Source organism: Colletotrichum phormii, assembly GCF_030913505.1.
Source record: "Colletotrichum phormii strain CBS 102054 chromosome Unknown BDP81scaffold_13, whole genome shotgun sequence".
Lineage (NCBI taxonomy): Eukaryota > Fungi > Ascomycota > Sordariomycetes > Glomerellales > Glomerellaceae > Colletotrichum > Colletotrichum phormii.
The window spans coordinates 1150119-1173306 of record NW_026851455.1 but is presented as its reverse complement, the minus strand read 5'-3'; the positions used below and the strand labels follow the sequence as shown (position 1 = coordinate 1173306).

Below are 23188 nucleotides of genomic sequence, written 5' to 3'. Positions count from 1 at the left end.
TGGCCCTGTCAGCGGCACTTGACGACAACAACAGCGACGCTCTCAGTGCTTCGATACGAACAACACCAAGATGCACGGCCCACCACCTGTCCATGTGTACGAAATAGAGAACAGCTGCACAGCTCCATTAGTCTGCCGCGAGGGTTGCTGCACCCGCCACCAAACATCCCACATTGCAGTCAACTCGGACGCTTACGACGTTGTGCTTAAAAGCTTATGCATGATAACAATACACATCCATCACGGTCGCCATGACCGAGTCAATAGCTGCACCTGCGTGGATCCGATATACCGGCACTGCTAGACAACATCCAGGGGAGCACAATAATACTACACAACAGCCTTTGCGCTGCAGCACGCCGTGATGCCATTGCCAGCATGAACGCGAAATCCTGCTTGGCCTTTCACACGCTTGGAAGACACCCGCTCTCGCATCGGCATGCACTTCCTCTCTCAGCAGTGAGCAACAGTGGCATTTGATGTACCAAAGCATTGCGGTGCGATCGGATGGGTGGGCCGACTCTCATCCCCATGGCTCGTATTTGTTCCAAGAAAAGGACTGCCCGCGGCCAGATCTACAGTCATTGCCAGGCTAGCCGGGGCTCTCGTTGGCCACCACAGGATGCGCGACTGACGACTGTGGACTCGTGGAGACGGGCTCTTGGGGGCCTTGCTAGCTGGGTCCTGATCACCGGGGGTGGTTGGCACTTGGATCCACGTCGTTTTCCTTTGGGTTCGAGTTTGGTTTTGGCCGTGTTGCACCTCTGTCTCTGTTCAAGTATCGATGGAGCCAAGCCTCGTCCTGGTGTTCCATACTGACGAGGTTGCTACAGCCTACAGCTTACAGCTCTGAGCATCAGGTCAGCTCCAGCCTCAAAGTCAGCGTCCGTCGTGAAGCAGTCGGCCGATCCTCGATTCAGTCAGCTCCAGGTAGTCCACCATGGTGCAAGGCACATGCGGTCGGGCTAAGTTTAGGGACCCGAGCTTGACGGCAACGTCGCCAGGGTTCCCCTTCTGATGGCAAAAATTTGGCCGGGGGCCTCTGGACTGAGACTATGCGTCTTTGGTCCGTCTCACTAGCCCCAGTTCAGGGGTCAAGACAAGGAAGCCCAGAGAAGAGAAGGGAGGGAGAGGAACAATGCACACACACAAGCGCTCGAATCCGTACTGTATTTTTGGACATGCTCTGAAGGCTACAGAAACTGGTGGTGTGTTGATGATCCCTCGACTTAGGTATCTATTCCTACTGTGTTCGTGAGAGCGGTACCTCGGACAGCACGAAAAGAAGCATCTTCTTATCCATCATTACGAGACCCACGCTCCAGGTCTTCGCCTTGTCTGCCGCCTGTGCCTTTTAGCTACCTTACCTATTAGCGGACGCTCGTTTGCCAGACACTCCGGGACTGTGTACGGAGTAGAGAAAATAGGTCATTCTCTGTCTCTGGGTGTCTCCCCCCCTTTCGCTCGCCACTTTCTTCTAACTCGACACTCAACTTTGAAAGTGTCCAAGAGACTATTCAGCCCTTATTCCTCTCAAACCTCCTTTCCTATACAGACGCCTCACTCGTTTTGGTGGTCTGCCTACTCTATCGCTAATTCGTTACATCCTCTTCCTTTTAATTTTTTGCCTTTGCTTGTTGATCGCCGTGTTTGCGTTTTGCAAGAGAGGAGAAAGAAAGGGAGAGAATCCGGCTGCAGCTTCATCAGACACCACCAAAGCCGCGTTGCTCAGTCGACAAATCGTGCAGGAAATATTACGCCTCTTTTTTCTACCTACTACCTTAATCATCACACCCTTCTAGACACTCGCTTCGTTCAACGACTTCCTCGCCCCAGCTTCGTACCCATTGAGTCCCGTTCGTTAGACCTCATCGTCTTGTTTACCTTGGACAATACCACCGACTCCGAATAGCGTCTCGTCCCTCGACGTGTTTGTCCGCGCCGGACATCACGAACCCAATCCCATCACCATGGCGAGCGGTCGAATGTCCATGTACTCGGTGGCCTCCGAGGGCATGGGAGGTCCTCGTGCCGGCCAACAACCCTCGCAGTTTTCCACCACGACCCTTCTCAACGCCATTCACAACATCTACCTGTCGAACCAGCCCTTCAAGCTGGACGCCGGCACCAGCCTTGTCGTCAACACATGGCTTACCGCGGCACAGACCGGACCGGATGGAAGGACAGGAGGCACCATAGACCCTACCCTCGGTGCCAGAGCATGGGAACATGCTCGCCGCCGTGCTGAGGATGGCTGCATCATTCTTGGGTAGGCCTTGAGTTCACACAATCGACTGGCAACAATTGCTAACGCTGCACAGTTCCCTCCACACATCGAGCCCCTCCGTCCTCACGCCGTTCCTCTCATCTCTCCCGCTCAACATCCCGTCATCCGTCTACAGGTCACTCGAGGCCATCCAACCTTTCCTGAGATGTTCCACCCCCTACAACCCCTCCACTTCCAGACAGTCTGCCCTCGGCGTCACTTTGACGCTCAACCTGGCCGGTAACTTCCAGGGAGCCGCCATCGCCCTGTCCCAGGGTGGTATCGATACCGCCAAGGGCTTGCTCAACATCCCATCCGAACCGGGTTACCGCGCCTTTGACGTCTTCTACTACCTGTTGACTTCGGTCTCGACGCCCGCCGAGAGAGAGTTTTTGGGTCTCAAGCCTGCCTCCAGCTATGCCTTGCTCGCGAGATCCGGCACCTACGACCCGCCATCCTACCTCCCCACCGCTGATGATGCCGCTGCCGCCGATGACTTTAGAACCGCCCTCAAGGACATTGGTATCAAGGGCTCTGCTTACCGTAACCTCATCTCTACCCTTGCCGGCCTGCTCAAGCTCGGCGACACCCTCGACTACAACCTGGACGAGGACGTCTTTGACGAAATCTGCGAGGATGTGAGCGGCTTGCTGGGTATGGACCCCGAGACCCTCGCCACGCAGTGCACAACGCAGGACCGGTCAACGTTGGTTGGCGGTCTGTACGAGGCATTGGTCGACTGGGTCATCTCCAAGGCCAACGAGGCGATTTCTGCGCAATCGGCACGTATCAGAGACGGTACCGAGTCCATTGCAGGTGGTGCCCGCACGCCCACGTCCCACGGTGACGGCGACACCGTCTGCATCACCATCGTGGACGTCCCTGACCCAACCCTGGGCAAGGCGTTGGCCATGCGTGGTATCTTTGACGACACCGTGGGCATCAACTCTGAGATGATTGCCGACGGCATTGAGGCTTCTCCTGCCGGCAGCACCGTCGTGCGTGAGATGCAGACGGCCATTGCGGAAGTCGGCCACGAGCTTGGCATCATGTCGGGCGCCGCTGGCAAAGACCGCCAGCACGCCCTCGAAAAGCGTGAAGAGGTCCTCGAAAAGATTGGACACTCCGCCGACGATGACGCATTCCTCAAGAAGCTGCTCTTCCCGGTTTCCGGCCAAGGTATCAACCTGGGGCTTGCTGGACGTCTTGAGCTCTCGTCGCTCCTCAGCTCCAGCCGTGTGTGGTACCACCTCTCGATCCACCCAACCGACGACTCTCCCGCCAGCTTGGCTGCTCTGCCTTCAGTGAACTCGGCCTGGTCAGCCGGCACGGTTTCTCGCCAACTTCGTTCCTGGAGGCTGCCCGAGTGGGCCAACAGGCGGAACAAGAACCTGGACTTCACCGCCGATTTCGATATCGACGAGTTTGTCCAGCGATACGCTGCCCTGGGCTGCCAGGACGGCCGCGAGGGCATCGAGACGTGGATTCTCGAGCGCGGATGGACCAACGGCGAGGTCGTCGTTGGCAAGGAGCGTGTGTGGACACGTGAGAGCGCTTGGTGGGAGGCGGAGAGCATGCTCGACATGAAGCCCCTCGACAACAACCTCCCCGGCATGGGCAACGTGCTGGGGGTGAACAACTTGGAGTCTGGCTACTCGGCAAACGGCAGCGGCTACTTTCCGACGCCCATGCTGGACACGACGCCCAACGGTAGCCGTGATCACCTCATTGCCCACCAGCGCAACGCCAGCCAGGGCAACCTCTCCCAACACACCCTCGCCCACAATGCCGCGATGCGTGCGCCCTCTGTCGCTCCCTCGGGCATGCGCACCGTCCAGAACGGAGACTACGGTCTCGGCACCAAGGGTGATAGCTACAAGGGCCAAGTCTTTTACAACAACGAGGGCGAGTTTGTCGGTCAGATGGATCCCGAGATTGCTGATGGCAAGCACGTCGAGGAGAAGTCCATGGACAAGGACCGCCGCCTCTGGGTTGTCATTGTCTGGTTCTGGACCTTTTGGATCCCTTCGCCTGCGCTGCGCGTCATTGGCCGCATGAAGCGTCCCGATGTGCGCATGGCCTGGCGCGAAAAGTTCACCCTCGTCTGGTTCATCGTGCTCATCAACGCTGCCATTGTTTTCTGGATTATTGGTTTCGGCAAGCTCCTGTGTCCCAACTTTGACAAGGCCTGGGATAGCACCGAAGTCGGCACCCACCAGGGCGAGACTGATTACTACGTCAGCTTCCGCGGTGGTGTGTACGATGTCTCCAAGTTCTGGAAGACGCAACACTCTGACACCAACATTGAGACGACCAAGGCCAACATGATCCAATTCGCCGGATTGAACATGGACGACTACTTCCCGCCCCCTCTCACTCTGGTGTGCCCCGGTCTCGGAATCGCCTCATCCACCACCCTCCAGGCCAACAACACCCCCGAGTACACCATTGGTGTCCACAAGTCTGGCTCTTTGGCCGACGACCGCACGAGCGCGCTTGGTGACACCGATTGGTACAGCAAGAAGCTGTTGCCCCGCATGAAGGAGTTCTACAAGGGCGACCTCGTCTGGGACAAGAGCGACGTCAAGTCGGACGGCCAAGACAACAGCCACATGTGGGTGATTTACAACGGCGGCGTCTACGACTTCACCAACTACTACCACACCCAGGACGTCTTCAAGCAGGTCGACACGTACAAGTTCCTCAACACCAAGATGATGAGCGCTGTCGAGAACAACCCCGGCGAAGACATCACCGACAACTGGAACTCCATCATCAAGGCCGCCGCCAGCAACACGACCGAGAACACCAGCGTCCAGAACAGTCTCAACTGCGCCAAGAATCTGTTCTACGTGGGCATTCCAGACTTCCGTTACTCCGCCAGGTGCCAGACCAACAACTACATCATGTTGGCAATGACCATTATCCTTTGCGCCGTCATTCTCATCAAGTTCTTGGCTGCCCTGCAGTTTGGTTCCAAGCGTCGTCCCGCTCCGCAAGACAAGTTTGTCATTTGCCAGGTGCCGGCCTATACCGAAGGCGAAGACTCGCTGCGGAAAGCGCTCGACTCTTTGACGGCCCTCCAGTACGACAATAAGCGCAAGCTCATCTGCGTCATTTGCGATGGTGTCATTGTCGGTGAAGGCAACGATCGTCCTACTCCCAAGATTGTCCTGGATATCCTCGGCGTTGACCCCAAGGTTGACCCGCCCGCGTTGCCCTTCAAGTCTGTCGGCACGGGCAGCGAGCAACTCAACTACGGCAAGGTTTACTCTGGTCTGTACGAATTTGAGGGCAACGTCGTCCCCTACCTCGTCATCGTCAAGTGCGGCAAGGAATCGGAGCAGAGCAAGGCCAAGCCCGGTAACAGAGGCAAGCGTGACTCCCAGATCCTGCTGATGAGCTTCCTCAACCGCGTCCACCACCGTTCCCCCATGTCCCCGCTCGAGCTGGAAATGTTCCACCAGATCAACAACATCATCGGCGTGGACCCCGAGTTGTACGAATACCTGATGATGATTGACGCCGATACCTGTGTCCGGGAAGACTCGCTCAACAGACTGGTTTCCGCCTGTGCCAACGACGCCAAGATTGCCGGTATCTGTGGCGAGACTGGTCTGCAAAATGACGACAAGACCTGGTGGACCATGATTCAAGTCTACGAGTACTTCATCTCCCACAACCTGGCCAAGGCTTTCGAGTCTCTCTTCGGATCCGTCACCTGTTTGCCCGGATGGTATGTACCCTGAATCCTTCATCAGAATCAAGCTAACCAGTCAGTTTCACAATGTACCGTCTGCGCACCGTCGACAAGGGCAAGCCGCTCATCATCGCCGACAACATCATCCGCGACTACGCCGTGTGTGATGTCGACACCCTCCACAAGAAGAACCTGCTGTCCCTTGGTGAGGATCGTTATCTCACGACGCTGATGACCAAGTACTACCCGTCCATGAAGTTCAAGTTCATCCCCGACGCGTACTGCCAGACTGCCGCCCCCGAGTCCTGGAGCGTTCTGCTGTCCCAACGTCGTCGTTGGATCAACTCCACTATCCACAACCTGTTTGAGCTGATGAAGCTCAAGGATATGTGCGGTTTCTGCTGCTTCAGTATGCGCTTCATCGTCTTTGTCGACCTCTTTGGTACCATTATTCTCCCGGCGACGACCTTCTACCTCGGCTACCTCATCTACCTCGTGGCCAGTGGGACCGGACAATTCCCCATGATTTCCATCATTATGCTCGCCGCCGTGTACGGTCTCCAAGCCCTCATCTTTATCCTGAAACGGCAGTGGCAACACATCGGATGGATGATCATCTACATTCTCGCCTTCCCCATCTACAACTTTGCCCTCCCCATCTACTCCTTCTGGAACCAGGACAACTTCTCGTGGGGTAACACGCGCATCGTCATTGGAGAAAAGGGCATGAAGAAGCTCATCGCCGTCGACGACGAAGGCTTCGACCCCCGCAGCATCCCCCTCCAGCGCTGGGACGACTACGCCATGATGAACAACCTCCCCGGCCGCCGCGGCGGCTACATGGAGAAGGCCGACATGGGCTACGACGACCAGTACGAAATGGACGAGATCCGCTCCGTCTACTCGTCCGTCCGCCAGGGCTCCGTCCTCACCGGCATGAACCGCAACAACCACTACGTCCCGCCCCAGTCCCCCGCGCCCTTTGGCGGCATGGCGCGCGCCTCGGGCGCCACGAGCCCCTACCACCACGACCAGCACATGGGCAACCGCCGGTCCATGGTCTCGCTCGGCGCCCATGACATTGGCCGCGGCCAGACGCCCTTCCAGGACTTCCCCAGCAGCCGCCCGAGTGTCTCCAACCTCCGCGGCCAGGCCAGCGTCTCCCCCGGCTTGGGCGTCGGTAATAACCGCTCCCAGTCGGCCCTCGGCATCAACCGCCAGCAGGCCGGCGCCGCGCAGTCGACGTCGTCATTCGACTTCCAGCGCGGCAACATGCAAGGCCCCGACGATGGCATGATTATTGATGCCATCCAGGGCGTCCTGCGCGAGGTCGACCTCGACACGGTGACCAAGAAGCAGGTGCGCGCTCTCGTCGAGCAGAGGCTGCAGACGGGACTCGTCGGCGAGAGGAGGACGTTTATGGACAGACAGATTGACAACGAGCTGGCCAACATGTAAGGAATGCATGCACCTGACAGCAATCGTACATAACACGGCCAGCTTTCATCTCTGTCGTATAATGAGGGCATCTAAAAAAACTCGGGGCGTTGTGATACGGACATGTCTTGGATACAAATCTTGTTTATCATGCTTCTTTTTACTGTTTGGGGGCATATCTTAGTTTTTCGGCAACACATTGCGGATGGCTTCCACCGGATAATACATCTCCTAGTAGTTCAAATTAATCTGTATGAGATACCAAATCTTGTCATGGATCGTGTGAATTTGTTTTTAATTCTGCCAATTCTGCTAATTCGTCTACGAATACGAAGGCTGCAAAGTTAATCAAACAGTGCGCTCCTGAATCTTGCCAACGCCGTTGAGCCGCAGATAGACATCGGTTCCCCAGCCGTACAGACTCTGCACGGCAATCCCACCGCCAAAGTATTCGGCATACGCCCGACTCAGCGGCAGACCGTACCCGAGGCCCGCAATCGAGCTCCCACCGGCACTCGCGCTGGAAATCACGTTAAGACCACCATCATCGGAGCCGGGAAACTCATCGTCGTCGGAAAAGGTGGTAAAGGAGTAGGACCAAATATTGGGCAGCACCTCGGGGGAGATGCCGCCGCCACGGTCGCGGATCCGAATCGTCACGCCGGGGACGTTATCCTCGAGAGGCTTGATGGCGTCGCTTCTGAACTCACCCCGCGTCTCCTTGGGCACCTCGATCTTGAGGTGCTGGTTCGGCCGGGGCGGCTCCGGGGCGATGGTGACGACGATGGGCTCCTTGTTGTCCCTGGCTTCCACGGTGGCTCGGAAGGCATTCTTAAGGAGTTCGGTAACAATGTACTCCAGGTGCATCGGTATAAACGCAAAGGTGGTATCGGGCTCGCCATCAATGACAAGCTGCGGCCGCACGCCGTACCGCAGCTCGCAAATGTCGGCGACGAAGCCGGCGCAGGACTCAATGATGTGGGCCGGCTTGAGGGCCGTGTCGATGACGCCAATGTAGCTGGGCTGCTCCGTGCACGGGGTCGGGCTGGCCTGCGGGTCAAAGTGCGGCTGGGAGCTGTAGTGCAGGGCAATGTGCTGCTCGGCGACGAGGCGGGTGCCGATGCGGGCGCGGAGATGCTCGTCGAGAAAGCGGGTGACTTCTTGAGGGGAGATGTAGCGGCGGCACTCGAGGAAGCCGCGGGCGAGGATGGGGATAGTGTCGGTGTGGGTTGCCACGAGCTCGGCGAGGACCTCTGTGAAGCGGATCTCGTCGTCGAGGGTGCGCACGGCGCTGTCGCCGCCCTTTGTCCACCAGGGGAGGAGGGTGGAAAGGGAGTGGACGTAGTTGTTGTAGATGCGGCTGATGTTGGGGTTGGAGACGACGATATAGGGCAGATTGCGGAGGGCCTGGATGCGGTGGGCGAGGCGGATCGGGAGGAGGGAGAGGGTGAAGTTGGCCGAGGACAGGAGGGACTTTTCGCTCAGAGGAGGGCGGCCGTGTCTTTGTAGTGTTAGTGAGTACTCGAAGAACGTGGATTGGGGTCCGTACTTGACCAGGTCTGTGAGGCTCAAGGGATGCTGCGTCTTGTTGGCGAGTTGGACAATCTCGTGGTCGTCGACACGGGACAGGTGGTGGGAGCCATGGCGGTGACTATGACTGTGGCCGTGTCGAGAAGAAGAGAGCAGACGGGTGTTTGAAGGACTGTAGAGATGTGCGAGTATCCTCTGGGGCGTCTTGGGCCTCAATGGTCTCGCGATGGGTATCATGGCGGCATTGTCGAGGTTGCAAAGAGAAGTGTTGCGGTCAAGGGGAATTCCGTTGGGGAGGTTTCTGGTACAACACGCTGCAGCAGTGGCAGTGACGGAAAGAGCATGAGATCATACGCTTTGGGCTCTTAGCGCGTGGTTTGTGCACTGTCCTTTTTGTGGGGTTTCCAGGTGGTTACCGACGGCCCCTGGGAGGGGTGGTCCGGGCTCTCCTGTAGCCCCGCGCCGGGGGGGGGGGGTGAGACACTTGGACCTCTGGCGGCGGGGGCCGACTCCAAGCGCCTCCCTCCGGCCTACAGTAAGGTAGTTGATGGCAGGTGCGGGTGAGGACCTTGGAGGCCTCATGTTTGTACAGCATGTTTGCCTGATAGAAGCAGGTTGATATAGGAGCCAAGTGTCACAAACAACACGAAACGGCAAATGGAAGTAAAGCGTAAATCATTAAGAATCTCGTGAGTCTAAGGTATGTAGTGGATCAAGTACAGCTTGCCAGCCCCTCGCCCGGTATAGAGCCCTCTATTGTGTCTTGACCTCCTGGTCCTTCTCGACGTGCTTGACGTGTTCATGGTTCTCGAGGGTTGAAATCTGGTCCTCGGGGAACGTGACGCTGCGACAAGTCAGTTGACTGTGGTGGTGAGGTTGAGGGGGGGGACATACGAGAAACCCTTGATCAGGCTGTATTCGTGGCCAATCTTTCCTCCCTGGTCGGTGGCGTGCTTCTTGGCGCTGGACTGCTGTTAGAATAGAAGCTCTTGATCTCTGTGAGGAGACAAACATGACTTACGCCGCGACCTGGTCGGCGGAGGCATCCTCCTTGCAGGTGACCTGGGCAAGGTCAGCTTGCTGAACAATGATGGTACTCAGTGTAGAGAAGGTTAACTCACAATGTAGGTAGGCATTCTGATGGATGTGGTTGGGTTTGTACGTTGGGAGTTGTGGTTTGTGGTTGTGTAAGAGCGAGGTTGAAGTTGCAGAGCTCCCAGGTTGGACAGAGGCTGGCAGAGTCTCTTTATAACCAAGCCGGGAGGACTCATGCCTGTCCGGTTTGCTGAGGGATGTGCTACCTTCCAGACGGTACACACCAGCGAGAGACCAGTGACAGTGACGGGATGGGTGTGGGAACTACAGTCTACAGGCCGGGAACTAGCAGTGACGCGGAAAGGTTCGTGGGTGGCCCAGCGAGTGGAGGGGAAGGTCCATGCAACCACAGCAACTAATGTCCACGACTGCGTGGGTGTGGACGCCTGTGTGGACGCCTGTGTGGTACGTAAGGCATTGGATGGCACCAGCATCTGCTTGCTCCTATCTCATTGTTAAGGTATTGCTTACCCGTATGTACACGCAGTACGTCATCCCAAGCGCGTCTTGAACCGAGATGGTCCCCTCCATCTACTGCAAGACACCAACAAGTTGGCCGTTAAAGGCATATTTGGCGCATGGAGCACATCCACAACACGTCCGACATGCACAGCCGAGATAAGACGCGAAAAGACAGACCAGATCTGGCGTCTCATGCATCTTGTTTCTTCACGCATCATCCTGCCGATGCGCGCAGAGGATTGCGGAGCCATGGATTGTCTTGTGACTTGGCCCAGAAACCAATCAATGCGTCGCCGGCCATCTCTCATCATCTCCCACCACCACCGGGTCGTCATCGGCCATGCCGTCATTGCTGACCTAACTCCCTCTGCCTCCAACCTCTGCCTCTATCAAATCATCCTTGGGTCTGTTTGTCGAGTTTGCGCTCAGTACCACCACGTCTGCATCCAATGTGGTCTCTGGGATTCCCTGAAAAGTATCTCAATACTCCAAACATTGCATTTCAATAATTGTAGAGATAACTGGTGTAAAGGTCAAGATTACGAGGTGTATCTACCTAACAGTAAACTCAGCACCATCACCATGGGGCTGTCGGCTCAACGACGATCCCCGAGGGAGGGGCACAGAGGGGGTAACACGAGGAAGCGGGGGCACCCGCTATCTTATCGATAGACGGATTAGATAAGCCAGACCCGCAACAAATTTTTGATGGCTCGATAGCAAGTCGCGAACCGCTGCGACGAAAAAAAAACCCAAGGCCCGTCTTTCGTCGTGTAGTTGTAGTTGCAGGACCTCCCAACATCTTTGGGCAACGCCGTCATGGAGGACCAAGTACACAAGCCTCACCGCAAGTCGAAGGACAAGAAGGGCAAGGAGCACACCGGGGGTGAGCCTTCTGTCTTTACAAACACCCGCCAATCCGAATACTGACGAGTGCGCAGAGAAGAACCCAAAGGCCTTTGCCTTTTCTAACCCCGGAAAGCTTGCCAGGTCGGCCGCGAGATCTTCAGATGTGCGGCCTTACTCCTAATCACATAGCATACCATCAACTAATTTGTCTCAAACAGATCAAAGAACGACGCTTCCATGTCCCCCAAGTCGATCGCCTCCCCGACGAGCCGCCACCGAGGCTGGTCACCATCGTGGGACCGCCCGGTGTCGGCAAGACGACCCTCCTCAAGTCCCTGATCCGACGATACGCAAAGGAGACTCTGTCCGACCCCCAGGGCCCCATCACCGTCGTCACCTCCAAGAAGCAGCGATTGACCTTTGTCGAATGCCCCAATGAGCTCGAAGCCATGGTCGACATGGCCAAGATCGCCGACATTGTCCTCCTCATGATTGACGGCAACTACGGATTCGAGATGGAGACAATGGAGTTCCTCAACATTCTCGCCGCCACCGGTATGCCCGGCAATGTCTTTGGCATCCTCACGCATCTCGACCTGTTCCGCAAACCCCAGGCGCTCAGGGACGCCAAGAAGCGACTCAAGAAGAGGCTCTGGAGCGAGCTGTACCAGGGCGCGCACCTCTTTTACCTCTCCGGTGTCATGAACGGACGCTATCCCGACCGCGAAATCCACAACCTCTCGCGCTTCCTGTCCGTCATGAAGAACCCCCGCCCCCTGATCTGGAGAAACTCCCACCCGTACACCATCATCGACAGCTACCGAGACATCACCCACCCCACAAAGATTGAGGAAGACCCCATGTGCGACCGGTCGATCGTGCTGTCGGGATACCTGCGCGGCACCAACATGACGCAGCAGGGGCAGAGGGTTCACGTTCCGGGACTGGGCGATTTTACCGTGGCGAACCTCGAAGTCATGCCCGACCCGTGCCCGACCCCAGCCATGGAGCAAGCCCTCGCCAAGGTGACCGGCAAGACAACACGAAGACGCCTCGACGAGAAGGAGAAGAAGCTCTACGCGCCTTTCGCCGACCGCAGCGGTCTCAAGATTGACGGCGACGCCATTTGGATCACGAGGGAAAAGGGTTTCACGTTTGACAGAGACGCGGAGGACGGCGGCGAGCGCGGCGAGGGCGAGGAGCTCATCATGGGACTCCAGGGCGAGCGAAAGCTGCTGGGCCAGACCGAGGAGGGCGTGCAGCTCTTCAAGGGAGGCGAGCAGCTGAAGCAAGTGGCCGAGGAGGAGGACACGGGCAGAAAGACGCAGCGCCACGCACGTTTCGCGAACCGCGACGAGGACTCTGACGCCGATATTGACGACGAGGGATTCGTCAGCGGCGAAGACGAGGGCGAGTCTGATGTCGAGGAGGAGTTCAACGAAGGCAAGCTGGGCAAGATGTTCCGGAAAACCGCCGACAAGGACGCCCAAGAGGACGACATTGCCTTTGCCGACAGTGACTCGGATCTCGGCTCAATATCGGGGCTCGAAGACGAGGATGGGGAGTCTGACGAAGACATGGACGACGAAGACTTTGATTCGGACGAGGAGGCGGCGGCCATGAAGTGGAAGGAGAACATGGCAGAGCGCGCAAAGAAGCTCCACGGCAAGCGACGCTCCTACCACACACCAGACCTGGCCAGGTTCATGTACGACGAGAAGCTATCGCCCGACGAAGCGCTGCAAAAGTGGCGCGGTGAGGACCTGCAGGAGGAAGACATTGAAGCGGAAGAGGACGACGACTTTTTCCAAAAGTCCAAGCAGGACAAGGAAGACAAGGTCGAGGACAGATCGATACCCGTGTACGACTACCAAGACCTGGCGGCGAAGTGGTCACAGGCGGCGGCCGTCGAGGCTCTGCGGAAGCGCTTCACCACGGCGGGCGTGCGTGACGACGAGGATGGGGATGACGACGACGAGTTTGACGGCATCGACGATGACGAGGACGGCGAGGACGACGAAGGTGACGGTGTCTTTGAGGACCTCGAGACGGGCGAGCAGCACGGAGGAGACGCCGAGGAGCCCACAGAGGAAGAAGCCTTCGACACGGAGCGTGAAAAGAACGCGAAGCGCAAGGAGGAGCTCAAGCTGCGGTTCGAAGAGGAAGACCGCGAGGGTTTCATGAACGATAAAGCCAACGCCCGGCGGGAAGGCGCAGCAGGCGACCAGGAATTCGGCGAGGACGACTGGTACGAGGCGCAAAAGGCCGTCATCCAGAAGCAGCTCGATATCAACAAGGCCGAGTTCGAGACGCTGGACGAGCGGCAGCGGGCGGCCGTCGAGGGCTACCGCGCCGGCAAATATGCCAAGATTGTGCTCGAGGGCGTTCCCGCCGAGTTTGTCGAAAAGTTCAATCCCCGCAACCCCATCATCATCGGTGGCCTCTCCCCGACCGAGGACCGCTTCGGCTTCGTCCAGGTGCGCATCAAGAAGCACCGCTGGCACAAGAAGATTCTGAAATCTAACGATCCCCTCATCTTCTCCCTCGGCTGGCGCCGCTTCCAGACGATGCCCATCTACAGCACCTCGGACTCGCGGACGAGGAACCGCATGCTGAAGTACACGCCCGAACACACGCACTGCTTCGCGACCGTCTACGGTCCGCTCATCGCGCCCAGCACGGGCTTCGTCTGCTTCAACTCCTTCTCCCCCGAGAACCCCGGCTTCCGCGTCGCGGCCACCGGCACCGTCCTCAGCGTCGACGAGTCGACCGAGATTGTCAAGAAGCTCAAGCTCACGGGTACCGCCGACAAGATCCACAAGAACACGGCCTTCATCAAGGGCATGTTCACCACGGCGCTCGAAATCGCCAAATTCGAAGGCGCCGCCATCAAGACTGTCTCGGGCGTCCGCGGTCAAATCAAGCGCGCCCTCTCGAAACCCGAAGGCCACTTCCGCGCCACCTTTGAGGACAAGATCCTCTACAGCGACATCGTCTTCCTCCGCGCCTGGTACCCGATCAAGCCCCACCGCTTCTACAACCCAGTCACCAACCTCGTCGGGTGGCAGGCGATGCGCCTCACCGGCCAAGTCCGCCGCGACGAGGGCATCGACACGCCCCTCGAGAAGAACAGCCAGTACCGCAAAATCGAGCGCGAGACGCGACACTTTAACCCCCTGCGCGTCCCGCGCGCCCTGGCCGCCGACTTACCCTTCAAGTCGCAAATCGTCCAGCAGCGCAAGCAGAAGAAGGAGACGTACATGCAGAAGCGCGCCGTGGTGCTCAACAAAGAGGAGAAGACGGCGCGGAACCTGCTGCAGCAGCTGTCGACGATCCGCAACGATAAAGTGGCCAAGCGCGCCGCCAAGAAGGAGGAGAAGCGCGCCGAGTACCGCAAGAAGGTGGCTGCCTCGGACGAGAAGAAGGAGGAGCGGGAGAAGAAGGAGAGTAAGGAATTTTGGCGCAAGAACGGGCGGAAGCGCCAGGCGACTGACGACGGTGGTGGTGGTCAGAAGCGTAGCAGAAAGTAAATATTCGGAACACGGAAAACGGGGACTAAAAAGCAAGTCAGAGAGACAGAGAGAGTATATGTAATCAAGGGCGCTTGGCTGTCACTTGCATTAGACGGCGCAGGCTGTGAAGCCTCTCAGTAGGGTATCTAACATCAAAATCATTTCCTTGATACATGCCCGTCGTTTGTGTCTAGTTGCGCCTCTCCAGTTGCATACTCCAAGCCTCTGATGGTTTTCAGGAGGACTTCGCTTTGCAATGATTAAGAGGTCGATGACTTGCTGCGACACGATACTCACAGAAGAGCGTCGATGGCTTCAATCAGCTCTCAGGCTGTGCCGGATACGCCTGGGTGATTCGGCCAGAACCATCTACCTGCCAGCCATTAACATCATACGTGACGACTCAAACCGTCGCCATTTTCGTCTTGATCATGGCTAACTCGGAGCTCTTCGCCCACGTGCCGCTCGGCGTCTGCCGGTAGCATACAAGCTTGCCATCGTCCCCAGTACTGGCCAAAATCTGCCCGTCATCGTCAAACCCGACGCGCCAGACGGGCGTGCGGTGGCTGTCGAGCTTGGCAACCTCCTTGAAGACGTGCTTCACCTGCCCCGGCTGCCCCGAGAAATGCCGTTCCACATGCGAGCCAGACTTTGCCAAGCTCGCGCTGAGCCCCGATTGATGCTGCTGCTGCTGCTGCTGCTTGTCGTTCGGCTGCCCCGCCTTGGACGATGCCTGCGCATAGTGATTCTCGTGCCTGGTGAGCTCCGTCGTGGCCCACGTCTTGCCGTCGTGGGCCAAGTGCGGCGTGTCGATGCGGAACACGCGCACGGAACCGTCCTGGCACGCCGTCGCGATGGTGTCGTATCCTCGAATGTTCCCCGTCGCCCACGCCACGTCGCGTACGAGGCCGCGGTGGACGCCCACCTCGACGGCAAGGTAAAACTCTCGTTGTGTCTGCGCTACGCCGTACGAAGTCGCAATGACGTCCCTCGAGCGGTAAATCTTGACCGACGACATGCCCGCCACGACCAGCCCCAGCGAGTCGCTCGCCACGCCCGCCCTCAGGGCATTGTAGCACGGGTCCAGGTTCGGATCGAAGCGGACCTTGAAGCTGATCTCCTCGCCGCGGCTCGGCTTGGGGCATATGCTCAGCTCGTCGATTTGTGTGTATTCCGACATGTTTTCGGGCTGTTCGTTCTCGTACACCACCAGGCGGCCCTCGGTGGAGAGCAGAGCGAGATACGTGTGCCGCGTCTCCTCGTTGTGTTTCATGGAAAAGGAGCGGTAGGGGTATTTGGGAGAGCGCATCTCGTAGGCGGCTTTGCTCGTCGTCGCGCGGCTGCTGGCGCTGAATCGGCGGCCCGGAGCTGCTGAGGGGTCTTCCGCCCACAGTTTGAAGCGGCCTTCTATGCCAAGAGAGGCGATGAGGTTCGGGTAGACTGTCGGGGGAAGCCATTGGAGCTGGGGGGCGGCGAGGCAAAGGTCAGCGAGGTTTCGCTAGCGGCGGTTTCACTCGCAGCGCAATTGGATGCTTCATACCTCGAGGATCTCGCCGCCGTGGGCTCCCCAGGTGTCGCAGTGGTGCCAGACGCCGTCCTTGTGCCGGTTAAAGACCTTGATCTTGCCGTCTACGGACCCTGTCGCGCACCGGTCGCCGTAGGCGTTGAAGGCGACGGCCTGGACGAGGTCCTGGTGTCCATGCTGGACGTTGAGGTCGAAACCGGTCTTTTCTTCGGCGATTGCGGGTACTTCGTGAGGGTATGTCGCCATCTTGCGCCGAATTGGTTGATGGGGAGCTGGTCACAATACTCGTACAGCGAGGTCGTGGTGTTGTAGGTGACCGAGTTGAAGGTCGGGCGAGGGAGCTTTCTGCCCCGCGCATTTAGCTGCGGTACGTACCGATTCAGAGTCCCGACGGTGACAACCTCAACTTCAGTCAAACATGTAATGACAACAGAGGTTTCAAAGACCAACTTGCAGTTACAATTACATCTAGGGGACTTGGTAATATGTCTCTAACGGATGTTCAAGTTGACAGAAGCCCAAAATCGCTGCCAATTGTCCTCACGACAATCCAAACAGTCACTTCGATGGATTAACGCATCACGACACAAAATAGACATTTCGGGGTCTCCAGCAATCATTTGAGGGTTTTGGGGAATAGTTCAAATTCAAATCAGGCTGTGTCATTCCATTCTAAATCAGAGAGCCCTCGGTCTCACAGGTCTGCAACACGGCTTACTCAATCAGTCCTCCTCAACTTCAATACGTAGCTCCTGTAACTTTTCATAGAGAGCCGGTATGCCTTTCCCAAATGCAAGTGAATGGGGAACATCCTCTAGGGGATGAACCGGCCCGTAGCTGACATTCTCAACAGTGACCAACAAGTTGCGCACAAAGTTGCCGTCCCACAGGTTTTCTCGCTGCGGGTAGTTTCGCAGCACTCCCAGGGCTTTCCCCTGGATAACGGGATCTTGACAGGTAACGAGTATAAAGTAGAGGGGCGGTATAATCCCAATATCGAGCGTGAACGACCGAGGCAGTGGCCCAGTTTCTCGCTGCTTGGTAACCAACCCTTGATGCAGCAGGGTAGCCAACGCCACGAGCTCCCCGTGCTGAGCGACGACGTCAGGCGACTGCTGCCTCTGGTGCGGCTTCTGATGTAGTGTCTGACATATCAGACGCGCGCACTTGTAGTGAAGCATGTCGAGGCAGATGGAGTAGTGCTCTTCTGTACCGCTCGCTGGCGCTTGGGGCGTCTCCATGAACCGTTGGAAGAGACCCGTCAGGTGGTCGCCTCTTTCCATGAGGATCTCGTGCTGGCGATGCGGTACGGGACGAGCCCAGAACTCGTCATCGCCTTGTTGCTCCTTTGTCAGCCAGACCAGGGCGAACACGTCACGCGTGTATTGCACAATGGCCCGGTGCGCATCCGTAATGGTCTCGAATTCGTCCAGCAGTGTGCCGTCGAGCTCTCGCCCCTCGTACAGCTTGATGGCGATAACGGGCTTGAAGTTCTCGGCAAAGAGCGCGCAGGAGGTTTCCCACGTGGCGGAGAGCCTCAGGATGTAGTCCATTGCCAAGACGTCTTCCGAAGGGTCTGCACTCGCATGAGCGGGCACGGCGTCTCGCAGCTCGTTGAGCGTGCTCATGGGCAGACTCTCAATGATACGCAGGCCGTTAGACAGATGTGTCAGTGCCGGTCGCCAGTTATTCCGCAAGGACTCGATGCAGACAAACGACACGCAGCAGAGGAGAGTGACGGTGATTCTGTCCTTCATCGGAACGTGGGCATAGCTGGAGAGCTTGGACATGGCCATGCCATACTGCTGGATGGTGAAGATTTCGAGCTCGCGGGGAAGCGCCTCTCCGCCTCGGGGGGCAGCCGTCTGATAAATGTGATACGCGGAGCCAAGGGCGACAATAACATGCTTCACGGCCTCGTCCGAGTGGCTTAGCTGGGTTGCGATGCGACTCCAGAAACTGGTGAGATTCGTGACATGGTTGCAGAGGCCGGCCTCTGCCATGCGGCGGAAACGGTGGAAGTAGACGCGCTCTGTGTGCGTACCGTCAATGTCGGCAACGAGGGGACGCAGTAATCGAGGGTTTTGGCTTTCAGACAAGACTCGAATGAGTAGATTCTGGGGAACGAGGGCAACACTGTCTCCGGACCGAATCGGCAGGGCTTTGTCGTAGCCGTCGCAAGCTCGCCCTGTTGACGTGCAACGCGAACAAGCAGGCCGCTCCTCTCCGCATTTAATGCGTCTGATTCTATTGGATGGGTTAGCATTGGCGAAAGATTAGTCTCAAGTTGAGGTCTTACTTGCTGCCAACGAGTCAGTTTTGGGTCAAATACAACGGGTCCAAGAGACTTACCAAGTCAGACACCCGGTTCGCACTTTGGGTTTACTTGCTCTTTTGCGTTTCGCAGTGATCGTTGCCTTCTCAAGGGTAGGTGTGGCATTGCCGCTTTGATGTGATGTAGATGCCATTCGCAACGAAGCAGCCGGTAGATCTAGTAATCCCGGGCTTTGTCTCTAGGGCTGCGATGGATTGCGGATCGACGACGGGATTGGCCGACCAGTCATGTCAATCATGAAGTAATCTGACGAGAAGCTCCTCCTTGTCCATGCCCAATTAAGCAGCATTGGCAGCGTCCTCGATGCCAAGGCAAGGTGACGTCCGGTCCAAGCCGCGGAGCGTGTTTTCGGAAGGTTGAAGTTGAAGTTGACAAGAAACCAGAGACAAAACCTCGTGGACTAGACGATTGAGTTTCGGGCAGAGGAGACTGCGCGCAATCAACCACAACGGGCAGCAAATTATATTTGATGAATGGGGCGAATCCAACTCAAAGTTGACGCGACTCGGTTATTATCCGTAGTCGTTACTGGCGTGGAGTTTCTTTCGTCTTTATTTCTTCGCCCCACCAGCCTCTCCGACCCTCCGTCGAAGGCCGGTATTGGACGCCTAGGCAACGGACTCGATAATTGAAGCTGAAGAGTTGCGACCAGATTAGGAGGTGTGTTTGTGTTCTAATCCGGGTATTTGGGACGAGGACGAGAATCTATATTACATAAAATGCCTTGCAGAGCTATTCCCGTTATGGCCTAGAAGATTCCTTAGTTGCCCACCCCCGCAATTGACACTCATCACTGTTCAACATCGAGCCTCGGTGAATCATCCAATGTATATTCATCCAGTATACAGAATACACCACGAGAGAAAGCCCTCATATACCCCTCCAGGTTCATTCCTGTCACCAGCCAGCGGGCGCCCCTTTGGGGGTCAGGTCAAAACTGGCTGGGTGGTGGAGTGGTTGAAGTCCACGAACAGCCTAATCGGTGAAGGCTAAGAGGTCCCGTGTTCGAGTCCCAGCATGTGCACCCAGAGATGTAGCCCCCATTCGCCACCGGGGAGGGTGAACTCTTGTTGGTTCTAGTAAATAATCAAAATGTCGAATTGCAGCGATCGTAAGCAATGGGGTCACTAAGCATAGGAAGAGGCCGCGATGGGATACCAATTTACGATTATTACGTACCCTGTTCTCTCTATGTACTGAATCCGTATCCATACTCTCTCTAATCATTATCATTACTTCACCCTCGTCTACGCACCCATGTCTCCCGGCCTTAGCTGACTGGCACGTTGTTTGGCCCGCTGCTGCTTCTTATTCTTCTTGATGTTCTTCCACTCCATAAACAAGGCGCAAACCAGCGTGGCGAGAGACAGTCCCATACCAGCCAGAAAGATGCGTGTGCAGGCGTAGTTGTACGCCCGAACAACCACGTCCAAGAACTGCGCCGGCACAACGTTATGCAGGTTTGTGGCACCAGTGTTGACGATAGCCTGCGCAGACAGGCCAGGGATGCCAGAGAGCTCCGACACGAGCAGGTTGGTGAGGATGGACTGCCCGACGGAGACGAAGATGGCGGCTCCCAATTGCTGGGCAAAGAAGCTGATGGAGACACCGGTCGACACGTCCTCCTTGGGGAGAACCGCCTGCACCGCGAGCCCGACGGTCTGCATGCCGAAGCCCAGGCCGAATCCGGTCAGGAATTGGTAGCCGATCCAGTGCCCAGAGCTGATGCCTGGATAGAAAGTGCTCATCAGGCCCAGACCGACGGACATGATACACGGGCAGAGAATCATGGACGGCACGTAGTATCCGATCTTTTGTGTCGCGCCGCCCGAGATGATGGAGGATACCACGATGCTGAGGACGAGAGGGATGGTGTAGATTCCCGAGTTGACGGGGTTGGCTCCCTGCACGGCTTGGACTGGAAGGTGTCAGCGCGCTCATAATCAAGTTAGATCACATTACTTACACCAGATGGGCAGGTAGTATACTGCCAGCATCATGGAGCCGGCCAAGAACAGCATAAAGAACGCGCCCGCCAGCATCGTCCTTTGCTTGATAATCCTGACAGGCACAGTGGCGGTCTGGGGCATGAAGACCTGCACGGCAGCGAACGCCATGAACGCGACGCCGAACACGACAAACAGCGCGATGATGCGGCCGTCGTTCCACGCATACTCTGATCCACCCCACTCGAGCGCCAGGAGGAGAGACACCACGGACGGGACGAAAAAGAATGTTCCCAAGGGGTCGAGCCGCTTAAAGTGCTGGAACAGAGTGGCCGACTCCTGAGGTTGCCGCCTGGGGGCCTTGAGCATGAAGAATAAGAAGACGAACGCAACGCCTCCAATGGGGAGGTTAATGTAGAAGCACCATCTGTTCATCGTTAGTTGTGTCAAAGTCTATGTTCCCGAAGCACATACCTCCATGTGACGTTGCTCGTGAAGCCACCGCCAACCAAGGGTCCAATGACGGATGCCAGGCCGAACACCATACCAAAGATGCCTTGGAACATGGGCCTCTTATGCAGAGGAATCATGGGAATCATGACCATCATCGCTCCCGTAAAGATGCCAGCCGAACCGACGCCGGCAATGGCTCTGCCAGCAATGAGTACCGGTGAGCTCGGCGCAACACCGCAGATGAGCGAGCCGATTTCGAAGATGAGGATGCTTCCAAGGAAAGCTCTACCGTAGTGTTAGAATTGTTTCAAGTCAGAGACCATCAAGACTCACCCCCTCAGACTGTAAAACTTGTAGATTCTACCAAACACCAATTGTGAGGCCGCAGTCGTGAGCATGTACGCCGAACCGTACCAGCCAATGTCGCCCAGACTTTGGAACTCATCAGTGATGCGAGGAATGGCCGTGGCAATGATTGTACGATCCAGAGCAACGAGAAACATTGCTACAAAATTGGACAAAATGACGAGCCAGAAGGTGATGGTTTTTGGCTTGAAGTTTTCCTCGGCTTCATCAAAAACGGGCGGGGGCCCCGTGGGTGGTCCACCCTCAATATCGGCCTTCTCATCGACATCTTCGTCGATATCTGGCTGCTTCGATACATCAGGATGGCTTTCGTTTGCTGATATCGCCGAGGACTGGACTGTTGCCTTTTCTGTCGGTCTCTCGCTCTCAATCTCGGGCTCGATGGGCTTCTCCTCGGATGACTTCTTTTCCTGCCGCTCGTCGCTCTCTCGCGGGGTCAATGTCCGCGTGGAGCTGTTGGACGTCTGCACCTCACGAGTCTTCTCTGAGGCGGTATCACCCTCGACGGGCCTCGCTACGTCCGCCATGCTGAAGTTATCGTGGGGGGTTTGACGACAACAGCGGGCTTGAGATGTATTGGAAACTCGAAGGGTAAACAAAAGAATGCAGCGGCACACAAATCTTTTTCGCTTGGCAGCGGGAAAACGTCGATTAATGGAACGGGCGAGGGAGCTAGAGGTTCGTCCGGACTCGCAAGCGCACGGTCAGATCTCAAGTTACAGATCACGTTCGGACCATGAGCTCGTCTGGCGGGAGAGACACTAGGACGGGGTCATGGAACTAAGAGGCGAGGATCGCTATATATGGCGAGTCTGGCCATCCTACCTTTATCCACAGGCAGAACGCGGTGACCGGCAGCATAGTGACAAAAGGGCGCGACGCGAAGCCACGCAACGCCATCATAGCCCGCATAGGAATGTCTCACAAGAAGAAAAGTCATGACGAGATCCAGAAGCTGACTTGTCAAGGCCGATGGGGATGTCCAGAGGAGGATCGCTTTGCCCAGCTCTCGCCCTTGTCTTTTGGTGGTGTACGGACATGGCGTTGCAGTTGCTCGGGCACCGGAGGTCGATGTTGTGTCCGGGCAAGTGTGGGACTTACCCTCTTCCGGATTAGCGCCGGGTGCTCGGGTATCTCGCAGCAATCTCTGGCTTACCTAAGGCTCTCTCCATCAGGCAATCCAGCTGAAAAGCTTGGGCCACCTTCGACCCTTTGCAGACGCGGGCCACGGGGAGAGCATCGCCGATGTGACCCCCTTCGGTCCCGGGCGGGTAACGTAGCTGACCGCAGTCCCCGCTCCCTCAGATATTCATCTTACAATCATTCGGTTTCTTTTGACCTCAACACGAGAAGGCCCAAGTTAAGCAAAGAGCCTCAATTCTTAGCACCGGACTGACCAAGTTAGACAGTCATGTTGTTCGTCTCATAGGCTGGTCGTCCCCGTATGTGACCTCTGCAGACTATACTCTCTGTCACATCACCCCCGATTGCCTTGTACGAATTGTGATCCGCATCGCCCGTCTCTAAGCTCTTGCTTGCTCGTTTCTGGCTATCTACACGGCCCGCATACAGGATTTGGCCCTTCATCCGGCGGTTCCCACCTATCCCGGAAGCATCTTGTACACCATCACCTCAATAGCGTCTCGGTCAATAATACAGCTTCCTCCGAAAGAGAAGACGAACCCTGGCAAGAACTTGGCGGCAGCATCTGG

General features: G+C 56.9%; 6 protein-coding genes across 6 annotated transcripts; 2 read left to right on the top strand and 4 right to left on the bottom strand.

The window, feature by feature from the left end:
- The first annotated feature begins 1880 nt into the window (after positions 1-1880).
- BDP81DRAFT_48190 (class V chitin synthase) lies at positions 1881-7666 on the top strand. Its single transcript, XM_060594982.1, has 3 exons — positions 1881-2269; positions 2322-6002; positions 6047-7666. Exons 1-3 carry the CDS (start codon positions 1971-1973, stop codon positions 7422-7424), a joined length of 5358 nt encoding a protein of 1785 aa, XP_060443903.1. The 5' UTR covers positions 1881-1970; the 3' UTR covers positions 7425-7666.
- Positions 7667-7751: 85 nt separating this feature from the next.
- Positions 7752-9170, bottom strand: BDP81DRAFT_322772 (mitochondrial pyruvate dehydrogenase kinase; the record flags this gene model as incomplete). Its single annotated transcript, XM_060584727.1, has 2 exons — positions 7752-8904; positions 8953-9170. The coding sequence occupies 2 exons, from the start codon at positions 9168-9170 to the stop codon at positions 7752-7754; spliced, it is 1371 nt and encodes a 456-aa protein (XP_060443902.1).
- A 516-nt stretch (positions 9171-9686) lies between these two features.
- Positions 9687-10069, bottom strand: BDP81DRAFT_395749 (peptidase inhibitor I9; the record flags this gene model as incomplete). The annotated part of the gene is made up of 4 exons (XM_060588103.1): positions 9687-9777; positions 9828-9896; positions 9955-9995; positions 10055-10069. The coding sequence occupies 4 exons, from the start codon at positions 10067-10069 to the stop codon at positions 9687-9689; spliced, it is 216 nt and encodes a 71-aa protein (XP_060443901.1).
- A 1240-nt stretch (positions 10070-11309) lies between these two features.
- On the top strand, positions 11310-14869 carry BDP81DRAFT_322888 (AARP2CN domain-containing protein; the record flags this gene model as incomplete). Its single annotated transcript, XM_060584741.1, has 3 exons — positions 11310-11376; positions 11432-11502; positions 11558-14869. 3 exons carry the CDS (start codon positions 11310-11312, stop codon positions 14867-14869), a joined length of 3450 nt encoding a protein of 1149 aa, XP_060443900.1.
- Positions 14870-15254: 385 nt separating this feature from the next.
- BDP81DRAFT_322873 (nuclear pore protein) lies at positions 15255-18166 on the bottom strand (the record flags this gene model as incomplete). The annotated part of the gene is made up of 3 exons (XM_060584738.1): positions 15255-16313; positions 16392-16648; positions 17122-18166. 3 exons carry the CDS (start codon positions 18164-18166, stop codon positions 15255-15257), a joined length of 2361 nt encoding a protein of 786 aa, XP_060443899.1.
- Positions 18167-19596: 1430 nt separating this feature from the next.
- On the bottom strand, positions 19597-22482 carry BDP81DRAFT_351927 (major facilitator superfamily transporter). Its single transcript, XM_060586222.1, has 4 exons — positions 21444-22482; positions 21132-21395; positions 20678-21084; positions 19597-20629 (listed from the first exon to the last, which is right to left on the bottom strand). Exons 1-4 carry the CDS (start codon positions 22001-22003, stop codon positions 19959-19961), a joined length of 1902 nt encoding a protein of 633 aa, XP_060443898.1. The 5' UTR covers positions 22004-22482; the 3' UTR covers positions 19597-19958.
- Positions 22483-23188: the final 706 nt, after the last annotated feature.

What these genes read in the sequence shown, in the direction of transcription:
- BDP81DRAFT_351927 (XM_060586222.1), bottom strand. Translation starts at nt 22,003, where the DNA reads ATGGCGGACGTAGCGAGGCCCGTCGAGGGTGATACCGCCTCAGAGAAG. An exon ending in ACGAGCAACGTCACATGGAG is followed by an intron (nt 21,085 to 21,131) that starts GTATGTGCTTCG and finishes AACGATGAACAG; the next exon opens with ATGGTGCTTCTACATTAACC. An exon ending in ATACTACCTGCCCATCTGGT is followed by an intron (nt 20,630 to 20,677) that starts GTAAGTAATGTG and finishes GACACCTTCCAG; the next exon opens with TCCAAGCCGTGCAGGGAGCC.
- BDP81DRAFT_48190 (XM_060594982.1), top strand. Translation starts at nt 1,971, where the DNA reads ATGGCGAGCGGTCGAATGTCCATGTACTCGGTGGCCTCCGAGGGCATG. An exon ending in GATGGCTGCATCATTCTTGG is followed by an intron (nt 2,270 to 2,321) that starts GTAGGCCTTGAG and finishes AACGCTGCACAG; the next exon opens with TTCCCTCCACACATCGAGCC. An exon ending in GTCACCTGTTTGCCCGGATG is followed by an intron (nt 6,003 to 6,046) that starts GTATGTACCCTG and finishes CTAACCAGTCAG; the next exon opens with TTTCACAATGTACCGTCTGC.